Consider the following 23,444-nt stretch of genomic DNA (forward strand, 5'->3'; position numbering starts at 1 on the left):
AATGGACCTTCTGAGCCTGGAGATGAAACGTTATTGTAGAAAAAAAAGCATATCATTTTTGTTGGTACTTTCTGACCTCTTACTAAGATGTAAGGTTGTGTTTGAGGACTGCATTTGACACATATGCAAGATATTTATTTACTGCTGCCACCTTGGGTCTCCAGGTCCCACCTAGGATTTGTTTGCTATTCCACTGCAGCAGGGGAAGCTGTTCACGTACACAGTGTGAATGTTGCGATAGTGTGAGGAGGACCAGCACCAGGACGTCGGTGTCTGGCTGGGCTGCAGGAGGCTGCTGTTTGGTTTGGTTTGGACAGTTAGAACCTCGTGGACACCAGCTGCCCAGCTGCTGGTCCTTCAGTGTACAATGAACGCAGCTCCCTCCTGCTTTTCCTTCCCTCTTTCCTTCACTAATTCGGACCTTGTCACTTGGTGTTACAAGCCCCTTGTCTATCACCAAAATCTTACCAGTCGTCCCTTGGACTCTGGACCCAGCTGTAATAAGGAATTTGTTCCACTTTTTATTCTTTTAGTGTTTTAATATTAGATATTGGACTCCCATCTCAAGTGGAAGGGATCTCATTCAATGGCTGAAAATTCTGATTTCATATGTTTAAAAGAACAAACTTTGGGGCTCAACTCAGATGACATGTGTTGCCTGAATCCACATATATTTTGGGATGATTTAGTATATGGGGATTTTTGTTAATCTATGGATTTGGGGGTTAGGGTTCAGTTCATGGAAACACTGTTTATACCTTCACCAACAATGATTCCTTTTCAGTCTTGGAATGTTTCTTTACATCTGTTTTTGTGTCACCTGTGGTCTCTGTCCTAAGGTTTGGGATCCTGATTTGACATTTTGTACTTGTGCAAAAGAGAATCTTAAGTGCTGGGTATTTTTTCTGGCCTAAGCCAAGGGGTTATCAGAAGACTAACTGAAGCCCAAGATACGCCTGGTCATTCTCCCTCTGCCCAGAAGTGGACATTGGCCAAGAAAATTCCATTTGTGTCTTTTCTCTGTTGCTCCAACCAGGGACGTCCCCTGAACACACTGTTAACAGAGTTGTGTTCCTAACAGACGCGTGCTGCGTCTGCCTAGGTGCAGGCCTTCTCCGGCCCCAGAGGTCTCTCCAGGGAGGCCAAAGGGAAGAGACCCCCTGCGGGGGGTTCAGCCTGAGCACTTCCAGCTCCACTCTACCTTCTAGCCTAGTGGCCCGATGCTACAGATGCATAGAGCACCAGCTCTCCTTTTTCCAGGTAGACCTTGCTCTGTAGCCGCCATGGAGAAGCCACAGCCCTGAACTCAGGCCATACTCAGGAACAGCAGCAAGGGGGTGGGTGGGGGTTGAAGGGGTGGGACTCTGAATTCACTTTCATGTTTAACCTGTTCCATCTGACTTGGGTTTGACGTCATCATACTGTTCCTCCCTAACATCCTCACTTCTGTATTCCAATAATAGAGACTTTACTCTGAAACTGATTTCATAAAAGTTATTAAATGCTACTTGAATGTGTATGGAGTTTACACACCTTTCCTCAGCCCGGTCTTAGAAGGTTCTCCTTGTTCAGGCCCATGAAATCCTTTCCTGTAGCCCCATTGCTGGGAAGGGCCTCAGCTGTAATACTCACTGTTCACTTGTGTCATTCTGGTCTGCTGAGCTCCAGGACAGGAGGCCAAAGCAGTTGTATGCCTTTTCTTACACACACAACATTAAAATGACTAGGAAACATTAAGCGACCTGCTGTCACCACAGGAAAGGCAATGTCCTTTGCAGTTCTCCCCTACCCTTAAATGTCCTTGGGCTTTGCATACCAGCCTCCAGACACAGTCAATGAGTATCTGTGCTTGGTGATTTTTTGTTTTTGTATTTTTTAAGATCTTATTTACTTATTTTTACAGAGAGGATAAGGGAGGGAGAAAAACACTGATTGATTGTGTCTTACACGCCCCTAACCCAGGGACTGGCCTGCAACTCAGGCAGTGCCCTGACTGGGAATCGAACTGGCAACCTTTCGGTTTGCAGAACAACACCCAACCCACTGAGCCACACCAGTCAGGGCTGTGCTCAGTGTCCTTGGTCCTAGCTGTTTATAGTGAAGTTCCAGGGTCCCTCAACATCCCCACCCCCATTCTGATTCACTCCTCTGGGTTTCTTGGAGAATCAGTTGTACATTTGGAACATGAGTTTGGAGATCTAAGGAAGTACTGCTGATTTCTCACCGCCTCTCAGGAGGTGCAGTTTGGGGGTTTCTGGATTGTGATGTTGCCGTGATTGGGCACCACTAGTTCTTTGGGACACACATTTTTCTTCTCTGAATTATAAGCATCCAAAAATTGAGTTGGATGAGAGCATCTTTTATGGAATCTTTCTTTTTTAATATATTATAGTAGACTAGAATTTAGGCTTTTAAAAATTTTACTTGGTGCCCTGGCTGGCATAGCTCAGTGGATTGAGCTCGGGCTGCGAACCAAAGTGTCGCAGGTTCGATTCCCAGTCAGGCCACATACCTGGGTTGCAGGCCACGGCCCCCAGCAACCGCACATTGATGTTTCTCTCTCTCTCTCTTTCTCCATCCCTTCCCTCTGTAAAAATAAATAAATAAATAAAACCTTTTTAAAAAATGTTACTTGGTGACATTAGGGGAAAAAATGCAGTTTCATTAAAATTGCTGCTCCCAAACTAGACCTGCTGACCTGAGTGCTGGTCTGCGGGATGGGTTTTAAAGATGTTGCAGAACTGTGGCAGATTTCCCCCAAAGGAGGGAAGTTGTTCATTTGGATGTGGGAGAGGGTCTTCATCGTCTCCGTGAGCAGCATCACTGATCGACGTACTTCCACCAGCCCCTCATCCATTGGGCCCTGGATCCCAACAATGGGGTGGGATGTGGGATTCTAAGTTCAGCCCAGACATAACTCACATAGCTGCCCCACTTGACGGTCCGTATGACCCTTTCACATGCATTGTCTCCTTTGATTCTTCATAAAATTTTTGGTTGGAGACCACACACACACATTCCAGTTTGAGCCCTGATTCTGCCACTTAATAGCTATGTCTGAACCTCAGTGTCCTGATAGCACTCAGGCAGTACTTGGCAGTGCACCACACCCATCACAGTCTACGCAGCGAGGGATGCAGGGCAGAGGTGATCATTCCATTCTTGCACGTGGGGCTCGGAGGGTAGTGGCTTGCCTAATGTCACACAAGATGGCAGCAGAAGAGTCAGGACTCGAGCCCTGGGTGCTGGTTTTCAGATCCACAGCTCTCCTGTAAAGAACCTCTAAATTTCATCTTTAAGAAATTTTGGAATCCCCAATTGTGCACAAAAAGTTTTGTGGGCTTTTCTAGGAGAGTTTGTATTCATCAGATTCTCTGTGGGCTCTTTTGATGCCAGAAAATTGAGAACCACCATTTACATATGCAACCATCATCACACTGTTTGGGAAGCTGAATCTGTCCATTCTTGTCCTCAAGCCATATTTTTGTCTAAAGGAGAACTGCAACCCCCAAAGAGGGTGGGAGGCAGCAACTAGGATTTCTTGCCTTGAACCTCCCTCTGCATTTAGTATTTCTCTCTTGTCTCAAATAATCTGCTTTGGGAGATGAGATTTGACAACCCCAATTGCTCAGACAGCTCTTCCTCTCTGCTGTATTTTGAAAGTTTGGTCTGAAAGGAAATATCAGTAAAAGACATGCTCTCCAGTCTTCAGCCTACTAATACTCTTTCAAATTTTTTTTTAGAGAGGGGGAAGGGAGGGAGAAAGAGAAGGCAAGAAGCATCAATGTGTGGTTGCCTCCCATGCACCCCTGCTGGGGACGTGGCCCACAACCCAGGTATGAGTCCTGACTGGGAATCGAACCACCAACCCTTTGGTTCTCAGGAGAGCACTCAATCGACTGAGCTACACCAGGCAGGGCCAGTCTGCTAATACTCAATTTGAACCCTGTCTATGAGTTATGGTTCTACATCTTAGAGATCTGATGTGTGGTTTAGAGAATAACTTCTGGAGCCACAGTGCCTGGGGCCAAGCCCCTCTACATGCTTGTGGTGCACCTGCGGGAAGTCACTTCATGCACCTGTGCCTCACCTTTTTAGCTATAAAATGGAGACAACAGCACCTGGCTGATAATGTCGTGAAGATTAAATGAATTAACAGTTAACAGTTGGTTAACATGTAAAGCAGTTTGAACAGCTATTACCTGGTCTGCAAACTGAGGATTAAAAGGAAAGGGTGATGACAGCAATGAGAAGTGGCAGCATATGGGGAAGACACAGAAAACGTGAAAAGCAGTCATGAGATGTCCAGGAGCACTGCTGACTGCTCCAGCACCCTTCTGGGAAGGTCAGGAGTCCTACACGAAGTGCTGCTGTCACTGGGGCCTATAAGGACAAGCCTGGGGCACTGTGGGAAGGAGGAGGGAGGGGGAGGGCTGACTTGCTGAGCAGTTAGGATGTGCCCAGTACTATGCTGGGAGCGTTACATACATTATCTCATAACCCACAATAGCCCTGCCGGTGGGCGATCCTGACCCCATTTGGAGGAAGCAGCAGGTCAAAGAGGTGAAGTGACTTGCCCAAGCCCCCCACTGCTAATAGCAGAGCAGAGTTTGGGGCCCAGGCCTGAGTCCGAAGCTCCTACTGTGTTTATGACAATGCAGTGACACCTTCAAGCAAATACAACATACTTCCAAGGCATTTCAAATAACAATTACCATAATACAGTGATTTTATAAATGTTGGTGAATGCAAAAAGGATAAAGCCACATTTTTGTGGAAAGCTCAGCTCTCCAAAATGGCTCATCCCCTCATGTGTCAGGAGCCAGAATCTCAGCAACGCTGTTAAGCACATGCAGTGACTGGAAGAGGGTCCTGTGGCTTCTACCTCTTTAACATTTCCAAAACCTATTCCCTGCTCCTTCATCTGTGATTCCACTGATACGGCTTCCCTCTGATACGGCTTCCCTCCAACTAGGTTATAAAGCCACATGCTAATTGATCTGCCTTTCTCCAGTCCCATCTCTTTTAGATCAGTCGCCACACGGCTGCCAGAAGGAGCTTTCTAAAGCACCTGCTTCACCATGCTGTATCCCTGCCTCGGTCCCTCCAAAGGCTTCCCATTGCCCTTCGCACATAAGCCAAACTCTTGGCTTGGAGTTAAAACTCCTGTCATCTGGCCCCTCCCTCCCTCCCTGTATCACCAGCCCTGCCCTCAACACCACACAGCCGGAGCTGTCCCAAGTTTCCTGAAAGCATTCACTTTCTCACCTCTGGCTTTGCACACTGTTCCCTCTGCTCTGAGTTACTCTTCCATCACAACTGGGCTCCTGCCACCTTCACTTTCAGTTTGGACTTCAGCTCTTCCCAGATGGTTTCCCCACCATTGCCACACCCTCCAATTGGGTGGCCGTGCTGTGAATCTTCAGCCCTGTGCTGCCCTTCTGAGAGCACTGGTCACTCAACTCTCTAAGTCTAGGCTCACATGCTCTGTGTCCCCCACCCCGACAAGCCCTGGACTATGAGCACCCCAGAGGGTCTGAGAAACAGCCTCAAGGCCTAGCAAAATGACTAGTATGTGGTAAGCACACAGTAAACTGGGACTTACTAACTGAATTTAAACAAAGACAGTGGTGTCCATGTGCTAAAAAGCTGGTCACTTCCATCTCTAACATCCAGTTCATCTGGGAACATTGTGAGGGCAGAGACCAGATTGTAATGATCTCATTTCCAGAGCCAGCCCAGGGTTGGCACACAGCAGTCGTGCACCCAGTGGCTACTGAAGCAGTTAGTTAATTGGAGCTGGAGCAAAACCAACAGGAGCTGCTGAGAAGAGACCAAGAGTAAAGGAATCGGGGGTGAGTACTAGCTGAGCCCTGCACCATGCTGGGGGCTCCATGCACTCTGTCTTAGCACACCATTTTCGAATAACTGGAAGGTCACTACTATCAGCATCCTTATTTTACAGTTCGGAAAATGAGGCTCAGAGAAATTATGTCACTGTCCCAGAGACACACAGCTAGTAATGAGAGAAGCTGAGCTTCCATTCTAGATCTGAGGCCGAAGTTCAAGCCTTCTTTGTTTTGGATGAGCTCCCCTGCCCTGCACCATCTGCTTCAGTAGCTATAACTTCCAACCCACACACTCTTCCCCGTGCCTCCTAGGTTACTGCATTTGTCTCCCACCTCTCTGTAAGGGCCCCTCGGAGTTTTCCTGCTCTGCTTGCCTGTGAGGTGTCAGCAGCCTCTGAGCTCCTGTTCTGCCCTCTTCTCTTCTCAAAACTCTCCTGAGAAAGGAAGCACTTTGTACTTCTGAGGCTCAGTTCAGATCTGGCCTAAGGTGTAAACTCTGTGAAGCTAGGGTCCAGGTCAGTCCGATTGTTTTATCCCTCAGCACAGGCCTGGCACTGTGTAGCTGCTTGATAACTAGCTGCTGGTAATACAGTGAACATTAGTATCATGTTTATTGCATGCCAGGCACCAAGTGCTTTACTTGTATTAACTCATTTACTCCTCATGACAGTCCTTGTGAAGTAGTACCTGTTACTATCCCCACTTTATGGACAAGCAAACTGAGGCACAAGAAATAATTTGCCCAGGGTCCCACAGTCAGTAAACCAAGGAGCCAGGATGTAGATGCAGGCAGTTTGACTCTAGAGTTTGGGCTGTTCCACTCAACAACAACAATACCAACAACTCCTCCTCCTCCTCCTTCTCCTCCTCCTCCTCCTCCAGGAAACCTCATGAAATCCCCAGAACAAGTTAGGGGCCTCTTCCAATCCCTGTGTTTGCCCCTAGCAGAGCACATATCACATTATTGTTACTGTTTACACAGAAATTTTTTCCCCTGTGGACTGTGACAGGTCTGTCCCCACTGGGCCTGACACAAGGCACAGATAACAAATGTCATATGAATGAATGAACTAACAAAAGTACCCTGTGGTGCAGAACATTCTATCCCTCTATGTACATGCATGTACTGAGGCTTAGAGAGCTGAAATTATTTGCCCAGTATTTCATAGCTTCTATATATAACACCCTATCTGCACAGCAAACATTTTTGCCACCATGTATTTTCAGCAGGCCAGCACTTAAGTACAATTTAAATGTCCTTTGCCTTACAAAGTTTGGGTCAGTCTTGACTCATCCATTCATCACATAGGCTTTTTGCTAAACACTGGATTCTCAGCTTCCACCCTTGGCCCAGTGCTCCCAGGCAGGGGTAGAACCACCTATTTCAGGCAGTGTGGTCAGTGCTAGAGGAATCCTAGTCCAGGTGGTCAGAAAGGCTTCTAAGGAAAGAAACCCCTCTCTAGAAGCTCTGGCTAGAGTCCACTGCCCCAACCCGACAGTCTGAGACCCCAGAGTTAGAAAATGCAGGCATCCTGCAGGATCAGAATGGCGCCTACGCCTCTGGGCCCAGGTCTCCAGGCCCCCGCAAATGTTATCTGCCTTACTTGGGCACACACTGGTAACATTTGCATAGGACTTTTCCGAGGAGTTAGCAGCAAGGGGTCTTACTGAAACTTTAACCTGTGTTTTTGGAGCCTCAGGTGAAAGTACATGGAGGGGGAAGCAGGTGTGGAGGCTGGGGACTTTGCTGTGTTTCTGGAGGTGGGTGCCAAGGCCTAAGCTGAAAGGAACATCCCACACGGGAATCATCTTCCTGGTTGGGCCTGCATATCCTTTTCTCATAACAGCATTTCTGAGTACAGAAGGTCCACCTTTGTCATTCTGCAGATGGAGAGACCAAGGCCCAGAGCAGTGAAGGGCCTCCTTCCTGGCAGGCCTTCAACTGCACCAAGCATCAGTGAGGAACTGGTTTACACAGGTATTGCCTACATGTCTCAGTTCCTTCATATAAAAACTGAGGTGCTTTTTATGTTGTCACACACTGTGGGAGGTCACAGACACAGAGGGAAGACATGTCCTCTGGAGTAAAAGTAGTACAGAGCCCAGCCCCTGCCTTCGGGGAGCCCCACTGGGAACCAGCAGTGCCGCAGGGTGCCCCAAATAGCAGAGGTCCTGAGAAGAGACAGGCCAGGGTGCTTCCAGAGGCGGGTGGGCTCTGGGCTGTGGCGCTCCTTCCTGGCACAGCGCTGCTGCTTCGTGCCTCATGGCCGACACCTGGTTGGTGGGTCCCCCAGAGAGGGTGGAGGGTGGTGGGTGGAGTGCGTAGGGAAGGAGATGGCCCAGAGGCCCTCTGGGACCTTGAGCACTCTGGGCCTGTGGGAGGTCCCTGGGCCATGACTTCTGACTCTGGAGGGGGTTTTCAGGTTACGAGAGCAGAGGCGCCTCTTGTAGCTAGCTGCCAGCTTCCCAGTCTTCCTTCTAATGGAGGCAGAGAGGTACTGAGAAGGGAACGGGTTTCCTCTTTGGAGTGAAGGCAGAGAGAATCCATTCACTCAACACCTGCCAGACACACACTAAGCCCGATACAGCTGGAGCGTTCACTGCGCGTCAGACACCCCCCCACCAGCCCCCCACCGGAAGGACTTTGCATCAGCTGTGTTCCTGAGCCCTCACAACGGCAGGGGAAGCTTTGGTTTTGCTCTCACCTTACATGGGAGGAAACGTGACAAAGGCAGGGCTCCAGCCCAGGCCTGCGGGCCCCTTGACCACGGGTGCTGAGGGTGCATGCAGGACGGTGCCTGACTCTTGATGAGAGCCCAGTGTGGTCAGTGCTGAGGGGGAAGGGGGGGTTACAGGGGCACAGAAAGGGAGTGAAGAAACTCCAAAGGAAAGAAGCTCCAAACCCCAAAAGAACTGCTCCCTTCCTCCACCCTCACCGCCACACTCATCCTCAGGGATGAGTGTTGAGAACTGGGGGTGAGGAGAGTGGCCTCCAGTCCACCTCCTTGTCTCTAACCAGTCTCTCCTGCAGATGCGAAGAACAGTTTCCCCCTCCCCCACCTGGCTGTCGGACCCTGGGAGACACTTCCTGTCCGGACCTCAGCTTCCTCTGACAAGAACTGGAGAGTTGGACTCCGTGTGGGTCCGAGAGCGTGGAGTGCACACCGCGCTAGGAGCGCGCCCAGGCACTCGGGGAGCGCTGGGGCCAGCGTGTGCCTATTGCGCCTCTGGCAGGAGACAGTGGGGCATCCTGGGGACCGGGCCGTAGGGGGAGGTTCTCCAGGTAGCTGCCCCGCCTGGAGCCGGGGGCCAGTGCCACCTCAAGCCCGGAGCCTGACCACTCACTGGGGCAAAAAAGCCAACTAGAAGGCCAGCTGCCCACCTGCCCCCAGACCCCAACACACCAGGAAAGAGATTTAACATGTTGGGCTCCAGGCCAGCCAGTGTGGGGCCCTGAGCTAGCCATGCAGCTTGGAACGCCACCACCACACACAGCCTGGAGGAGACTGCACAGCTCCAGCGGGGAATGGGAGGCAAAGGGAGTGGGAGGTGGGGGGCGGGCGTGGGAGAAGTCGGGGTGGAGAACTCTCTGAGGGAAGGACGCCACGGGTGAGTGTGAGTGTAGCCTCGGTGGATGGGTCGGGTCTGCACCTCCTAGCCCCATTTCTCCCTCCAGTCTTCATTTGGGTCATGACCTGGGAGCTACGGCTCTTCCCTCAACACACTCCCGAGGAAGGGTGGGGACCCAAACCCGGGCCCATCGGACCCCAGAGACTAGCCCTGCGTCCCTCCTCTGCATAGCTCCTCCCCGCACCCGCGTGGCCTGGCTGCTGCTGGCCTTCCGCAGCCCGGCCGGCCCAGCCTGAATCCCGGGTGGCCGGGAGGCGAGCCGGAGAGGGCTGGCGACTCTCCCGCGGTTACAGGTTACGCAGCCGGGGGAGGCTCTGAGTCTGGGTGGCGCGTTGGCCCGGGGCTGATTCCGGGGATCGCTGTTTCCAAAGGCACTCTCGGGGGACGGAGGCCAGGAAAAGGAAGGTCCAGAGAAGACCACCCTGCATCGCACACCGTCCCCAAACCCTCGGGAGGGCCTGCAGATCCCTGGGGCCTTGGCCCCTTTTTCTCCCAGCACAGGCGCCTCCCTCTGCCTCACGTCCCTGGCTTGGTAAATGTTGGGTCCTTCCAAATTCAGCTTTGGGAAACTGTGAGAACTAATTTTAAGTGTGTGTGGGTGAGGGGGTGTCAGAAGGGAGGCTCCTTGAAAGATAAATATACTGTAATCAGTAACTTTCTTGCGTTCCTGTCGTAACCAGTGAGATGTTGTAATGGGTGAAAAGATGTTCTTCACGATAGCTACACCAAATACCATGGAATGTGCTTCAGAAACAGAACTACGGGAACAAAATGACAAAATGTATGAAGGGGGCAGGAGTCGTGAGTAAAACAGAGCCACACCTGGCCCTAGGTGGAAATATCCCACATGGTGAAGAAGCATAATCTTCTTTCAACTAATGTCTAAAAGTAGTTTGGTCAAACTTTCAAAGGGCTTTTTAAATTTTTTTATTTTCCCTTTGAAAACAGCTTTAAAAATTCTAAAAATATGTACTCAGAAGACTATATTTCCAAAACACCCATGAGAACTTTGAAAAAGAAGAATCAGAATCAGAGGATAACTTGCCCTCCCAAGTACGACAGAACCACGAAGATTAAAACAAGGCCGGTGCGAACGTGAAGGGCTGCCTGGAAGAGGAAGTGCGGGAGCCACCCCAGGCCGCCTGGGAATTCCGTGCACTGAGCGCCGAGCGCCGGGCGGGAGAGGCGGTCACTGAGTAGCGCTGTGCTCACTGGCTAATCGTTTGGGGAAAATTCAGCCACAGACTTACTTCACACCTTCCACCAAAATTAATTTCAAGTGAATTACACATATAAATAATGAGAAGTGGTAATATAAAATATACAGGAATGCTTTTAGAAAGTTGGATTTGAAAAAGCCCTTAAGTATGACACTGTAAATAGAATTTATAAAGAAAAAATGACAGATTCGACTCCATTAAAATTTTAACTCCTGTTGAACAATAACAAAACAGGATGAACAAGAAGTGGAGAGATGCGGCATATATTATATGTAAGAGGGTACTGATGTTTTTAATATATAAACAGCTGCTACAAATTAAGGAAAGGAAAGTCTCTATGATAGAAAAATAAGCAAAGGGTCCCTGGCTGGTGTGGTTCAGCAAATTGAGCGCAGGCCTAAGGATCTAGAGGTCGCTGGTTCGATTCCTAGTCGGGGCACATGCCTGGGTTATGGGCCCACCAACCAATGGTTCCCTTCCTTTCTTTCTCCCTTCCTTTCCTCTCTCTCTAAAAATAAATAAATAAAATATTTTTTAAAAAGGAAGAAAAATAAGCAAAGGACATACACAGAATTTTTTAAAAACATGAGTGACTAACACATAGAGGAAAAACTAGGGAATAACTAAGGACATGCAAATCACAATGACAAAATGTTCTCTCTTTTTTGCTCAGATTAGCAATGATTACAAAGAGCATCAAGATTCACTACTGCTGAGAGTGTTTGTTGACACAACCTTTCTTAAGGGCCATTTGACAGGTACCTATTAAAAGCCTAAAAAAGCCCGTGAACAATCAATCCTATTTTTAGGAATTTATCCTAAGGAAATAATGAGGCAAATTCACAAAGAATGTTCATTGTAGCAATGCTTATTATAGCAAAATTGGAAACAAACTTAATAGCTATTAATAGGAAAATGGCTAAATAAATTAAGGTGCATATATAAAATAAAATATTAACCAATTATTTTAGAAGATTCTGTAGACATATTGATTAATATGAAAAAATGTTTATTGTTTATAAATAAAAGGCAAGTAACGAAAAGTATATTTTTGTAAATATAGGTACACACAAAAATTTCCAAATATACTTTGCTGAATTGTCTAAAATGTTTTATGTTTTTTACTTTATCAGAGCAAGCAATAATAATGTTTCCATTTGGAAAAGCCTAAGTCTCATGTCAGGGGTCTCTGTCTTCAGTTCCTTGACCCCCAACACCGCATTCCCACCGCAGCCCCGCTCTGTGAGGTGGGTGGCTGTGTTTTCTGTTCCTAACCAGCTCTGTTAGGGCCCACCCATCACAGCGGGCTCATCTCCCCCGGGTGCTCAGGGCCTGGCACTCGCTAGTGCTCCACAGGAAAGGACAAGGAGTGAAGGAACGAATGGCCCCGTTTTCTCACGTTTCCGTGAGAGATCGGCGAAATGGATGGGCTCAAACCGACCGACAGACCCTAGGGCAGATCCTACCCTCCCAGGACCGAAGGTGAGAAGGAAGAAAAATCTAGGAGCAGGAGTCGGATCTGGGTTCCCATCTTCCTCCAGGCCCAACAACCTTGTGACCCGGGTAAACCAGTGTCGCCGAGCCTTGGCCAACCGCTTACCAAGCAACATAGCACACACCAAGCTTTTGACGGAAGGGTGGTACACAGTAGGCGCTCAAAAATAGAAGCTCAAAAATAGGGTGGTACACAGTAGGCGCTCAAAAATAGGGTGGTACACAGTTGGGCGATGGACCCCACTCTCCGTGCGCTTGTCCCCAGGCTCAGAAGCACCCGACCAGGAGGTTGTGCAGACAGGAAGCCTGGCGACACTGGGTTTCGGGCCGCGCCCTCAGCGCGGATGACTTCGCTCTCCCGCCTCCGGCTGCCGTTTCTCCCACACCTCTGGTGGGGGGTCCAGGGCCCGGGAAAGGACGAGCACAGCGGGTCCTGCGGTCTCCGAGGGTGAAGGCACGGAGAGGGGCCGCAGGCCGGGCAACTGTTCGCTGCGTTCTCTTGAGCCCGCACCTGGAACTGAGCAGAACTTGGGCCTGGGGTGGGGGGTCTCTCTTGGCACTCCTGAGTTCGAATTCTGTCCGGTTCCTTACTAGTCGTAAGACGTGGGGCAGGTCACCCCGCTTCCCTGTCATTGAGGCCGTGGGACTCGCCTGCGCAGAGGGGGCAGCGGGACCTCACTAAGACCCTGTGGGGGGAGCGCAGGGTCCCTCGCGCAGAGCGCCTGTCTCCCGCCGCGACGGGAGGGGTTCTTTCTGGCTGCAAAACAGTGTCTGGGGCCCTGGCCCTGGCCGAAACCGGAATCGTGGCTTTGACCACCCAAAAAGCCCGTTTTTGTTGTTGTTTTGGGTTTTTTTGTGGGCTCCTAGGCAGGGACAGCAGAACCGGCTGCGCTTCAACCTGTCCGCCCCGGAGTGCCCGAGAGTAGATTTGAAGGAAAACGTTGTTGCGCGAGTCTGAGTGTGCAGGTGTGTGCACATCCGCACGCGTGTCCGTGCGTCCAAGAGCGTCTGTGGCTGTGCCGGGGACAGGGCAAGCGGTGCCCTGCGGAGGCTTCTTCTCCCAAAGGGCCCTGCCCTCCTTTATCTGCGCCTCTTCTCGGTGAAGAGTTTCAGCCAAACTGACGGAATCTGGCGGGGCCCGGGGAGGGGCGAGGACGGGAGGGGCAATTTCGTCCCGGAGCCACTGGTTTGGGGATAATTACTTTTAATGTCAGAAAGATTTAGTTTAATATCATCTCTATTAGGCTGCCGGGAGGATAATTAAACAGGACGCGCCGCAGCCGGCAAACAGATGGCGTCTGCTTGCTCCGAGGCCGCGGACAAACAGCGCAAAAGTCAGTGCCTCCCGGGTCCCCCATCAGCGAGCGCCCGGGGCCTCGCTCCTACTCAGCGCCACTGCGCGGAGCCTCCAGCCTTCTCCCCGCCCCCTCAACCCCCACCCCCAGCCTCACCCCGGGTCCCCAGCAGGGCCTCCCCTGGGGTTCCCACCATTGCCCAGGGGAAGGGATGCGTGGGGGTGGGGCCAGTAACGAACAAGGGTGGAGGTGGATTTTCGTGCCTGGGAGCGCTCATCTGGGGCCCCAGGCCCTGGCAGAGCAAAGGTGTCAGCAAATGATCCCGAGCTAAGAGGACATGTGTGAGTGAGTTTGTGTGTGTGAGACTCTGTAAGGATGGGCCTTCTGCCCGCAGCTGCCTCGTTTGTCCGGGAGGGCTGGCTTTCTCAGCTCGGAGTCCAGCGACCGGCAGGGCCCTGGAGTAGGGCTAGGTCGGTGGAGGAGCGAGGGCGCACGTGTGTGAGTACAGGCTCCTGTCAGGGTGTTCAGTCTCAGGTGGAAGTGTGTGGGCGCTGGGTGAGAGGTCACACACCAAGTGGAGGTCCCAAGGATGTGGACATGCTTATGAAAGTGCTGTGAAGTCAAAGGAACTTTCTGAAGGGGTACCCTTGGGTGGGAGGGCAGCCTCTGAAGTGAGTGCAACCCTGGGTGGTAATTGCATGCGGGTATGAGGATGTGTCCAAGACTTTGCAGAATGAGGTCACATGTGCAAGTGGTGTGTCTAGGTGTGAAGCCACACTCTGCTGTGAGTAGAGGGGTAGCCTTTGCTGCCTCAGTCTGGGCATGCCCTCCTCACCGCTGGTGACTCAGTAGGGCCACCCCTTTCAGTCAGCTCCTCTCCTCCTGACCTGAGTCCAAATCAGGACTGGGCCCAGAGTGGCCCGCGGAGGTGTGGGTGCAGTGACCCTGCTCCAGCACATTGCTCCACTGCCCTCCAGGAACACTCGCTCACTTGTGCACCCCAGCCTCGCACCAGAAGAAAGGCTGTGTGGGGCCTCCGACCTGTTGGACTATGGACAGGAGGAAAGTGGATGGAGAGGTGCCTGCTGTAGGGGTGGGCAGATTTCTCCGGTTGGGCTGGTCTCCCAGATGTGTCCTCCCCCCCCTCCTGAGAAAACGAGGTTCCTTACACACCAACAGGAGAGCTCTGGGTTCCACAGTCGGAACCTTCGGCTGGACCCTTGGCTGCTGCAGGCTCACTCACACCCGAGTGAGGGAATCTCACAGTGGCTTGGTTTCAAGAAGGAAGAAGGCCGTCTGGACCATTGCCCGGGAAAGCTAGGCTGATTCTGTAGTTCATCTCATTTGAGATTTAAAATAATTTCTGTAAAATTTAATCCAAGGGCGCTCTGGAAGGAGGCACCTGGCTGTCCCCTTGAAGGATCTGGCTGCGGTCCTCTCTTCCCACCCCCAGCCCCCCACCCACCAGAGTGCACTTAACGCAGTGATTTCCTGGACCTCATAACCTCAAGGTGTTGGAGGTGGGGTCTGGCTCCTATGCTCCTGAAGAACATGTCATCCCGGACTCACTCCCTTACCCTCACTCCACGCGGGAGGCCCTAGGGACCTGACTCCTTTTGCTCCCGGACACATTTGCAGGCTCCAGCGAGTGGAATATGACAGGAGCAAATAACCTGGTTTCTATCGCCGTCACAGACTGTTTGGGTCGGAGTGCGCCCTCCCGGACCTGATCGACTTCTGGAAGCTCTCCGCCACACTCAACGCACGCCACACTCTTCCTCTCCTCCCTCCCCTAGTTTGGTCCTGGGTTCGGTTTCCCGAAGGAACCCGCGCGAGGTTCTGGGGTCTTCTGCGCGGACTGGCTCCCAGAGCCTTCCTCTGGATCCTCAGCCTCAGGCGTCAGAGGCAGCTGGGCTGGCAGGGTGCGATGCGGTTGTCCTGCCAGGTGAACCTGGCTGCGTCCTGAGGTTCCTGGGCCGAGCCTGCACGTCCAAACCTCCGATAGCTCGGGCCAGAACCCAGTGGGCCTGGAAGTTCGAAAGAACGGAGCGGAAACGCTTGATCTGGATTCGAGGGAGAATATGGGAAAACGCGTTTTTCTTGTTAAACGAATTTTCTTTACTCTGAACGAGAGAGAAAAGTGGGTAATAAAAAACGAGAGTGGGAGACTATTACAAGGAGGAAAATAGACAGGAAATGCACAGAGAACCCCAGATAGAGAAACCCCAGGCGATCTCGCCCGAGGACAGCGGCATTAATTCCAGACGTTGCCATTCAAAAGGTAAACAAAATCTGAAACCTATTACCTTCTCTGCAGACCTAGCTGTGTGTCAGGGCCGTGACGTCAGGACGCCAGAGTCAGGCGAAAGTTGAAACTGCTCTTGAGGTTGCGGCGACCTTGTCTCTGGCCGGATGGACAGACAGACGCTTGCGCGTCCTGCTTCCGAGAGGATCTGGGGAGACGGGGAGGTCACTTTTATTTTTGTTTTTAAAAATTAAATTGTTAATTTAAAACAACAACGACAAAATAATCCCACCATCATGTGAAAAGAAATCGAAAGGTTGCAGAAGCGAGCAAAGGAAAGAGCAGGAGGGGCGGAGGGACGGGGTGAGGGAGGGTGGAGAGGGGAAGGACGCACGGTGCGCCTGGAACGCGGCGGGCGCGGACAGGAAGCGCAATCTCAGTCCTTTTCTCCCGGCTCCCCTTCAAAAGCAAAAATCCCTAGTAGCCACACTTACCCTCCATGATCCATTATCGTATCAGGACTTTTAAAATAACTTACCTTTTAAAGACAGCAGGAGAAAAACAAAACAAGCTCCTGACCACCCCAAACGCACAAGACTCGAGAGCACGCCGCACAGAGCCGGAAGGAAGCTGGGAAATCTTGTCGGCAGTGCGGCGTACACCCTCCCTTCCCCGCCCCCGTCTCACCCCCACCCCGACCGCGGTAATTGAATTGTCACCTGCCCCCATCTCGCCCCGGGCCGCCAGGGACACTTGAGAAAGTCGGCCTTGCCAAGCGCCCCCAGCCAGTGGGAGCGACGCGGCAGAGCCCGCGCCCCGAAGCTGAAGGGTTACACAGGTCTGCGCAGAGACGCCACCGGACACGGTAATTAGGCGCAATTCACACGCTCTCCAGCGCACGGAAACTACTTGTCACGATACTTTCAACGCTCCTTCTTGCCCACTTTTTCCCACTTCTTCCCTGGTGCGCCCCCTCCCCTCCCAGAGACACTCGGCGGAGCCTTTGGAGTTTCGAATCTTTCGGACACTGCAGAACACGGGGCTCCCCGGGCGCGGGTCCGGCCAATCAGAGTGCCGTCTGCCTCCCCTGGCCAATGGCAGGCGCCACATTGTTGTCCAATTCTGTCTAATGGAGCCCTAAGGAGCAACAATAGAGCAGGCGAGCGGCTCATTGAGAGTCTGGCAGCGCCGGGCAACTGGGGCCCGGCTGTGCGCAGCGTCCGGCGCGCTCCGCGAGGGGATGCGGCGCAGCTAGGGCCGGTCCTGGGTTCCAGCCGGTGGGTCCCTAAACGGCCCCCCGGCTCAGATTTCCGACGGAAGGGTTGGACTGCGCAGCGTTCTGAAGGGGTCCGCCAGTTCGGACATGGTGACTGAAGGAGGGTGACGTGGTCAGATAAGGGGCCCGGGGGCAAAGAGAAGAGGCTAAGAGCGCCAGCATCGCCGGCGGAGCTGGGAGGCGCGCGCAGCGCCAGCCGGAGGAGGATCCCCGAGCCCGAGGCAGGTAGTTGAGGGCCGCAGGGAGGGCAGGGGAGGCAGCCTGGCCTGCGGCCCCCGTAGACGTAGCTCGGGCCACGCTGGCCTTAGGGACTGTGCGGCCCGAGGGGCCTGAAGGAAGAGGCAGCGCGCGTAGAGAGGGGAGGGGTCCAGGACCGTGGGCCGAGACACCGAAGGACCCAGAGGAAGCCGCGTAGGAAGCTCGGGGCTGGGCCTGCATGGGCCTTCTGGGGCCGCGGCGCAGGTGGGATTCCTGCGTTCGCTCAGAGCCAGTTCCAGAGGCCATTCGCCTGCCTTGGTGCTGCCTGCTGAGCCACCCAAGTCCCAGGAACCCAACTCTGAGACCAGAAAGCAGGAATCTGCGCCCCAGAGGGGTCCCGGGAGGCCTCAGGATGGGGAGGGCGTTTCTGACGCCTAGGCGCCTAAACAGGGATGGGAGGAAGAAGGCAGTATGAGGGGCTCGGAATCTCCCTCCTGCAACACCTGACTTTTGCAGGATACTTTCCCCTCCCTGGCCGCTCCTCCAGACTGTGACTGTCCCACGGGTTTTACTCCGTCCCCATCCCAGCTTATGGCTGCGGGATTTTTTTTTCCCTCAAGCACACCCCTCTCTTCCGCGTGAACCCCGGGGCCCAGGCACCCCAGTCAGCTGTTTTCCACCGTTCTCAAGCTAGCTAATCTTGAGCTGGGGTCGCCTACCCGAAGTTTCTTCGGCTGAATTTTCTCTTTAATCCTCCTCCCTAGGCTTCCCAAACTCGGCTCTACACAAACTCTCTTCCCCACTCTGTGGAGTTCTGCACCACGGAACTTTCGGTTCCCACATTTCCACGCGCCCCTGGGCCCCAGGGCCTAACTTCGCCCCTGAGTCGTTTCCTGACCCTCGCTCCACTTCCTAGAGCTACTCTTTCTGTTCCTGACTTTTCTCTCGAACTTTCTGGCTCCCACCAGCTAAACACACACACACACACACACACACACACACACACACACACACACACACAACCCTCCAGCCCAACCAGCTAAACTCTCCTTCTCTTCACCCGTCCACAAAACTGGACATTCCAGCCCGGATGTCCCCGTTTTGTCTCGGCACCAGTCTCTGCTGAGTCCAAATGTTCTCTCTCACATACAAGTCCTATCAAACAAACATTTCTCTCTATCCGGTCTCAAACTGATGAAGCTAAACTTTGGGTGATACTATTTTCTTTTCTAAACTCTCCTTACATCCATCTGAACCAGTGACTTTCAAAAGTTATGTTTTTATTTTGTCCAGCAGAATCTCTGATTCAAACGAAATCTTACACCCAGCGCAGAAATGAGACACAAGAAGCCTCTGGTGGGAGTGGGGTGGGGGAGCTCGGCCTGAGGAGGCGGGCTCCAAGACACCTCCTCCCAGCAATTTGACAACCAGCAGTCAAACCCGCGCGGCCGAAATGTCCCTCTCTAAGCCCGGGTTCCTCGAGTGGGTCCTTTAGCTCCGCGCGCAGCACACGCCTCACCGCAAGTCTCTCCTCCCTCCCCACGGTATCCCACGCCAGGTGCTGACATGGAGCTGCGCTCCGAGTTGCCGAGCGTGCCAGGCGCGGCGACGGCGGCGACGACAGCGACGGGGCCGCCGGTGGCATCTGTGGCGTCCGTGGCAGCGGCGGCGGCGGCGGCCGCCTCGCTGCCCGTGAGCGTGGCGGGCGGTTTGCTACGGGCGCCGCCGCTGTTGTTGCGGGCGGCGGAGAAGTATCCGCGGACCCCCAAGTGCGCGCGCTGCCGCAACCACGGCGTGGTGTCGGCGCTCAAGGGCCACAAGCGCTACTGCCGCTGGAAGGACTGTCTGTGCGCCAAGTGCACGCTCATCGCCGAGCGCCAGCGCGTCATGGCGGCGCAGGTGGCGCTGCGCAGGCAGCAGGCGCAGGAAGAGAACGAGGCGCGCGAGCTACAGCTGCTCTACGGTACCGCAGAGGGCCTGGCGCTGGCCGCCGCCAACGGCATCATCCCGCCACGACCCGCCTACGAGGTGTTCGGCTCCGTGTGCGCCACCGACGGCGGGGGGACAGGAGCCGCGGCACCTGCGGGGACCGGAGGCGGCACAGCGGGCGCCGGAAGTTCAGGTGAGAGAGAGGCCGGCCTGGGAGGTGAGGGGAACAGGGACAGGGCCCAGGCGCACGGCCCAGAGACTTGACTCAGTACTCAAGAGGAGAATCCGCTTCTCCAAACGTCCGGACCGCTAGGGTTTACCGCGCGCCCAGCCCTTGATCTGGAACATAAACACCAACTCTCTCCTCTTTCTAAAACGTGTGCACTTCACTCCTTTCTTTCACTGCGGGCTCAGTTGTGAATGCTTTAGTCTTATCTCCTCTACACAGACAGGTCCCCACTTTCCTGCTCACTTCGCTGGGTCTTCTCCCTGGCGCAGAAACCCGCGCGTCTTCTCTTTTCTTTCGTTCCGTGCTTCTCTAAATGCCGCAGTTTCCCCGCTACTTCCCACCTCTCTTCCAGAATCCGGCCCTCTCCAAGCCTCCTGCCCCTCCCGCACCTCGTTCACTAGGTTTTGGAGACATAGCGTTCCTTTTCCATTTGTGATTCCTTCAATCGTGTTCCTAATGCTCCTGACAACTGCAGGTTGCGCCCCGGTCCTTTCTAGCTTCTTTCCCCCTTGTGCCCGGTTTCTCAGAGTACGAGCTCTCGCACTTCCCTCCGCGCGCCCGGCGCTCGTACCCCGCTACTTCCCGCCTGGCCCCACCCTCTTCTTCACACCCCCTGGCTTTTTCACGAGAGGGAGGAAATCAGGCGGCCGCCATTGGGGCCCTCTCAGCTTGGGAGGCAAGAACTTTTTAGGTCTTAATTTTGGAAAGGGTGGCTTAGAAATAGGGGCTTAATTTTTGCCTGTAGAGAGGTTTGGGATCTACTGGATGCCCAAGGCGTCTTCCTTCACAGGCTGCCCGGGGCCAGAGCGCACCCAGGCCTGTGTTGGCCCTTGGAATCACAGAAGCGCAGTGGTCTCTTCTATACAGAGTGCGGTGTAGGTGGAGGTTGTGTTGGCTCCTGCTTGAACCCAGGGCCAGTTCACGTTTCCAGGGCAGGGCAGGGCCAGGAGGGGATATTAGGGTGGGGTTGCTGAGGCACAGACGTAGGGAGGAGGGCACTGAACGTCGAGTGTGCAGGGCACGGGTGGCTGGGGCTCTGGGTACAGAGAGAGAGCGCTCCCTGGGGGCGGGGGGAAGAGCGGGCCGGAGGGACTCAGAGGAAGGAATGGCGGGGCCGCAAGAATGAGGAGGCCTGAATGAAGGCCGTGGGGCTCATTGGGAAGCGAACCTGAGATGCACATGGCTGGGGTGCTGTGAGTGTGGTGGCCTCCCCACTCCTAACTGTTCCTCACGTTCTATTTTCTCCGCTCCCAGAGGCCAAGTTACAGAAGTTCGACCTGTTCCCCAAGGCGCTGCTTCAAGCAGGCCGTCCGGGCAGCCCGCCGCTGCCCCCCGGGAAGCCCTTATCACCCGACGGTGCGGACTCGGGCCCCGGGACGTCGTCCCCGGAGGTGCGGCCGGGCTCGGGTTCCGAGAACGGCGATGGCGAGTCCTTTTCAGGGTCGCCTCTGACCCGGGCCTCCAAGGAGGCAGGTGGCAGCTGCCCGGGCAGCGCTGGCCCCGAAGGCGGCGGCGAGGAGGACAGCCCGGGCTCCGCCAGCCCTCTGGGCTCTGAATCCGGTTCGGAGGCCGACAGAGAAGAGGCAGAGGCCGCGCCAGCGCCAGGGCTGGGCGGCGGCCCGGGTCCACGGCAGCGGACGCCGCTGGACATCCTGACGCGCGTCTTCCCGGGCCACCGGCGAGGCGTCCTGGAGCTGGTGCTGCAGGGCTGCGGGGGCGACGTGGTGCAGGCCATCGAGCAGGTGCTGAACCACCACCGCGGGGGCCTGGCGGCCGGCCTGGGCCCCGCCGCGCCCTCCGACAAGGTCGCTGCGGGTGCCGTAGCGGCCGTGGACGACGGGTGGCCGGGCCGCGTCGACGCCGCCGCCGCCGGGGGCCCCGGGCTGCCCGCGCCCCTGCAGGCCGGCCCCACCGCGCCGCCGCACCACAGACCTTTGCTGGCCGGCGCCATGGCTCCCGGGACGCTGGGCTCGCTGAGCAGCCGCTCGGCCTTCTCGCCTCTGCAGCCCAACGCCAGTCACTTCGGCGCCGACGCGGGCGCCTACCCGCTGGGCGCGCCGCTCGGCCTCAGCCCCCTGCGCCTGGCCTACTCGGCGGCGGCGGCGCACAGCCGCGGCCTGGCCTTCATGGCGCCGTACTCCACCGCCGGCCTGGTGCCCACCCTCGGCTTCCGCCCGCCCGTGGACTACGCCTTCAGCGACCTCATGCGCGATCGCTCGGCGGCCGCCGCTGCGGTGCACAAGGAGCCGTCCTACGGCGGCGGCCTGTACGGGCCGATGGTCAACGGGGCGCCTGAGAAGCAGTAGGGCGGGGGTCCCAAACTGGTCCCAAAGTGGGACCAGGCTCGTCCCCGCGGGCCACCGGCCCCTTTTCGTCCGGTGCGCTCTGTGCACGCCGACTAGGGTCCTCTCGCTCCACGGTGGTTTTCAGTTTTGTTTTGAAGGGTGGGTGGGGAAAGCTGAGCGAAAGGGAGCAGCTACGGTCGGGGTAGAAGCTCTCGGAGGAGGGGCGCGGTCCGGCTCCCAGCCCCCGAGCCCTCCCCGAGGCTCCGCCGTCCCTCCGAGAGCAGAGGCTCCCTCGGAAGGAAGCACACCCTCCTGCCTCTCCGTGGAGCAGCGCCCACCCCGCCCTCCCCAGAGCTCAAGTGGATGGCGGCATAGCCTGAGAGTCTGTCTTCTGTCTCCCCTCCCTTTAAAGAATTTTAAATATTTGCTCTAACAAATATAAATCTAGGATGTATAAATCTCTTGGCACTGAGTCGAGTCTTTGGGACACACATGTATGTCGACATAAGTTGTAAAAAAAGACAAGTTCCACAGTGCACTTTCCTCGTTGCGGTATTTGTCGCTCTCTCTTTGTTGCTTAAGCCGATCAGCATGGGTTTCCTTGGTGCAGTGTTTTATACATGTATAAATCTATATATACTCTATACATATATATACAGGCCAGTGTATAATGTTATAAAATGGAATTCTAAGTTATTAATTGTAATCTGTAGGTGACCTCGGTATTAACGTGAAAAAATTCAAAAACAAGCAAAAAAAGGAAAAATGGAAAAATTAGACTATGCGCGCATTGTACTCATCAGGTTTTTATAGACAAAATATATTGTAAACTGGGGACAAATCCTGCCCACCCGCCCCGCCAGCCTGGGCCGGTGTGTCTCTACCGGGCGGTCGAGGTGCGCAAGAAGCCGGGACGGAGCGACGCGCGACTGGGCCGGACCCGCCCGCCTGGGGCCGTCCCCTCCTCCCGGGACTCGCCAGACGCTCCCGCGGGAGCGCGGACAGCGGGAACCGCTGCCGCAGAGAACGGCTCACTTTGTGTTTTCCTTTGCATAGACAGGAGCTAGAAATAAATGTTATTTTCTAAGAAAACGACACCGAATCCCGTCCCGCTCCTGGGGCAGCAAGCGGGACTGAAAAAGTCTTGATTTCCTCCTGCTGGAGCCGCGGTGCCAGGGAGAACCTTGACCGAGGTCCGGCTGGTGCTGTGACCCTCGGGGGTCTCGGGGCGAGGACGCTTTCTAGGGCGCCTCGGCGGGGCCCCGAGGCTGGGACTCCCGGAGCAGCGGCGCCCGCTGCGCTGCCGCGGGGACCGGTGTCCCCACCACCCCGGGCTTGGGCGCCCGCGCTCTGGCGGGGTCGCCTTGCGCGTGGAGCCCGGCCCGCGCCCGGCCCTGGCGCCGTCTCTGCCCCGTCTCTGCCGGGGAGAAGGGTCGCCAGCCGCCTGAGGGTCCCCCCCGCCGCCCCCCCGCCCCCGGGAGCCGATGGGAGCGCGGCCCACCCGGGCCGTACACCACGCGCCTCCCTTCTCGGAGAGATTTGGGACCAGGGCCGACGGAGGCGGCAGATGCAGGGAGGAAGGCCCCACGGGAAGACGATCTCCCACAGTTATTTTTGGGTGCTAGTGGGGGTTTTATTTCAGCAGTGGGGTGCTGCTCCCGCCCGGGGCGGTGTCACCCGAGAGTGGAGGTGCGGACGCTCCTTCCAGCCAGACCTCACTCCGCGCGCCTTTTCCCTTCCCTGCTCGAGCGGAGCTCCGGGCCGGCCGCCTGCTCCTGCCGTCCGTCCGTCTGC

General features: G+C 54.9%; 1 protein-coding gene across 2 annotated transcripts; it reads left to right on the forward strand.

Moving 5' to 3' along the window:
* The first annotated feature begins 16,916 nt into the window (after window positions 1-16,916).
* On the forward strand, window positions 16,917-22,707 carry DMRTA2 (DMRT like family A2). Of its 2 annotated transcripts, none has more exons than XM_045857564.1 (3): window positions 16,917-17,234; window positions 18,766-19,329; window positions 20,620-22,707. In XM_045857564.1, exons 2-3 carry the CDS (start codon window positions 18,774-18,776, stop codon window positions 21,669-21,671), a joined length of 1,608 nt encoding a protein of 535 aa, XP_045713520.1. In that variant the 5' UTR covers window positions 16,917-17,234; window positions 18,766-18,773; the 3' UTR covers window positions 21,672-22,707. The 2 variants fall into 2 exon arrangements, with proteins under 2 accessions (XP_045713520.1, XP_045713518.1); XM_045857562.1 differs by having other exon boundaries at window positions 16,917-17,230.
* Window positions 22,708-23,444: the final 737 nt, after the last annotated feature.

This window comes from Phyllostomus hastatus, unplaced genomic scaffold, assembly GCF_019186645.2.
Source record: "Phyllostomus hastatus isolate PE091 unplaced genomic scaffold, TTU_PhHast_1.1 phas_contig_147, whole genome shotgun sequence".
NCBI classification, from domain to species: Eukaryota; Metazoa; Chordata; class Mammalia; order Chiroptera; family Phyllostomidae; genus Phyllostomus; species Phyllostomus hastatus.

Coding starts and splice junctions, on each gene's coding strand:
- DMRTA2 (XM_045857564.1), top strand. CDS start 18,774: ATGGAGCTGCGCTCCGAGTTGCCGAGCGTGCCAGGCGCGGCGACGGCG. Junction 19,330..20,619: donor AGCGGGCGCCGGAAGTTCAG/GTGAGAGAGAGG, acceptor CTCCGCTCCCAG/AGGCCAAGTTACAGAAGTTC.